Here is a 2318-nt window from a genome sequence, read left to right as displayed (position 1 = left end):
GCTGGGGCTCTCTGAGCTGAAGCGCCTGTACCTGGAGCGGCTGCACGAGGTGGCCCAGAAGGCTGAGCGCAGCGAGCGAAACCTCCAGCTACAGCTGTTCATGGCCCAGCAGGAGCAGCGCCGCCTGCGCAAGGAGCTGCGGGCACAGCAGGGCCTGGCCGCTGAGCATCGGCCTCCAGAGGCTGACCCCAACACTCGGCCAGAGGAGGACGCACGATGGGAGGTGAGAGACCGGGCTCTCAGGAACTCTCCTGTCCCTATTTCTGCAGCCCCCTCCTCTGCCCACCCCAACCAGCCTTGCTGGGTGCTCACCCCCACTGTGCCCCTTCCAGGTGTGCCAGAAGACAGCGGAGATCAGCCTCCTGAAGCAGCAGCTGCGGGAGGCCCAGGCCGAGCTGGCGCAGAAACTGGCCGAGATCTTCAGCCTAAAGACACAACTTCGGGGCAGCCGGGCACAAGCCCAGGCCCAGGACGCAGAGCTGGCCCGGCTGCGCGAGGCTGTGCGGAGCCTGCAGGAGCAGGCCCCCCGGGAGGAAGCCCCAGGTAGTTGTGAGACTGATGACTGCAAGAGCCGGGGGCTGCTGGGGGAGGCAGGAGGCAGTGAGGCTGGGGATGGTGCTGAGCAGCTGCGGGCTGAGCTGCTGCAGGAGCGACTCCGAGGCCAAGAGCAGGCGCTACGCTTCGAGCAGGAGCGGCGGACCTGGCAGGAGGAGAAGGAGCGGGTGCTGCGCTACCAGCGAGAGATCCAGGGGGGCTACATGGACATGTACCGCCGCAACCAGGCACTGGAACAGGAATTGCAGGCGCTGCGGGAGCCCTCCACACCCTGGAGTCCTCGGCTTGAGTCCTCCAAGATCTGAGGCCAGTGGAGAGAGCTGACAGCAGAAGCACCGTCAGAAGAAGGCTTGGGCAAGCCCTCCCTGAGATGGCCGGCTCCTTCCTGACATTGAAATGGGGCAGAATCTGCTGAAGCCAGCCAGGGCCGGGGAGGCTCGCCGAGAGGAGGGATCCCAGAGGGGCTGTGGGCTGGGTAGGGTGCCAGCAGCAGGAGCCAGGTCCAGGCCCACCTTGGCTGAAAAGTACCCCTGCAGGACCCAGCCTGTTCCTGGAGTAGGTGTGGCCCTAGGAAAGGGAGACTGGGAGATGAGGCGCTCAAGATGTAGATGGGCAGGCATGAGGGAGGAAGGCTGGGACAATAACATTGGCCTCCCCCAGAATAAAACCACGTTTTCTATGAGGAGGCCCTTGGTGATACGTTGGGCCTTTCCCCGGCCTGGATCAAGGATGGTTGGGGTCGGGGGGCTGTGGACTTGGGCTATAGCTCCTCCCAGAGTCCTGGTCAGTGGGAGGTTGTGCCCAGTTCCTGTGTGCACAGCTGCTGGGCACGTGTGTTGCCAAGTGGAGGAGTCATCCTCCTTGCCCCAGCACCACATGGTTCCTTAGCTGCCGTGTGGGCTGAAATTCCTTTCTTCAGCACCAGTGGGATTTTTCAGAAGGAACAATGCCAGGGAACCCAGGAAAACAAAAGGGCAAGTCACCCAAGGCGTTGCTAGAACATGAAACGTTCCCTTGGTGGAAAGTCTGAGCCCCAGTGCCCAGGCCCCTGCTGGGTTTTGGGCTAGCCTAAGACGGCCTCTTCTGGAGCTCCCCAAGGCTCCTGTAGGCACCTGTCCCGCCCGGAACCCACCTCTCACCTTCCTGTCTGGCTGTGGTCCCCTCTACACAGGGATGGGGCTTTGGGAAGGTGCAGGAGACAAGTTATGGAGCAGAGAAAGCTTGTGGGTCAGTGGGTAACGGGCCTTTGCCACTGCAAGGATCATGGACATCTCCCAATAGGCATGGAGGACCCTGGAGTATTTCCAAGCAGGGGTGAGATGTGAGCTCATTTGTATTCTGAAAAGCAGCCCCTGCCTCTCAGACACCTGGCTTCCTCTCTGGGCCTTGGCTCCCTCCTGGAGGTTGGCCTGGTACAGACCCAGACTGGCTGTGCAGGTAGCATCTCCCCACCCCTTGCCCTTGTAGTGAAGCTTGGCGCCCTTACAGGTGAATCATTGTGACTGCTGCCATGCATTGAGGGTTTCCCTTCTGCCAGGCACTGTTAGGCTGCCAGGGCATGGGGGCTCAGGTGTGAATCTTTCTGCCCCAGGGGAGACAGCACACAGAGACTTCTCCCCTCCCAGTGTCTGTTCTGGTGGGGCAGGCACAACCTTAGAGGACTTCTCAGCAGAGATTCCCCAGTTGGCTCCCAGTGGCTGTGCCCTGCCCTCCTTGCCAAGCCTGGCAGCCACTCAGGCCCTGCAGGTGGGGCCTGTGCATGG

General features: G+C 61.8%; 1 protein-coding gene across 1 annotated transcript in view; it reads left to right on the top strand.

The window, feature by feature from the left end:
- The window catches only part of N4BP3 (NEDD4 binding protein 3), a 2725-nt gene extending 1487 nt beyond the window's left edge, over positions 1-1238 (top strand). The window contains exons 4-5 of the mRNA XM_006762849.2: positions 6-223; positions 333-1238. Of these exons, the coding sequence (XP_006762912.1) occupies positions 6-223; positions 333-860 (746 nt within the window). The 3' untranslated portion in view covers positions 861-1238. The remainder of the gene's footprint in view (positions 1-5; positions 224-332) is intronic.
- The last annotated feature ends 1080 nt before the right edge of the window (positions 1239-2318 follow it).

This window comes from Myotis davidii, unplaced genomic scaffold (genome assembly GCF_000327345.1).
Source record: "Myotis davidii unplaced genomic scaffold, ASM32734v1 scaffold438, whole genome shotgun sequence".
NCBI classification, from domain to species: Eukaryota; Metazoa; Chordata; class Mammalia; order Chiroptera; family Vespertilionidae; genus Myotis; species Myotis davidii.
The sequence above is the reverse complement of the archived record's forward strand: the minus strand, read 5'-3'. Positions and strand labels throughout refer to the sequence as shown.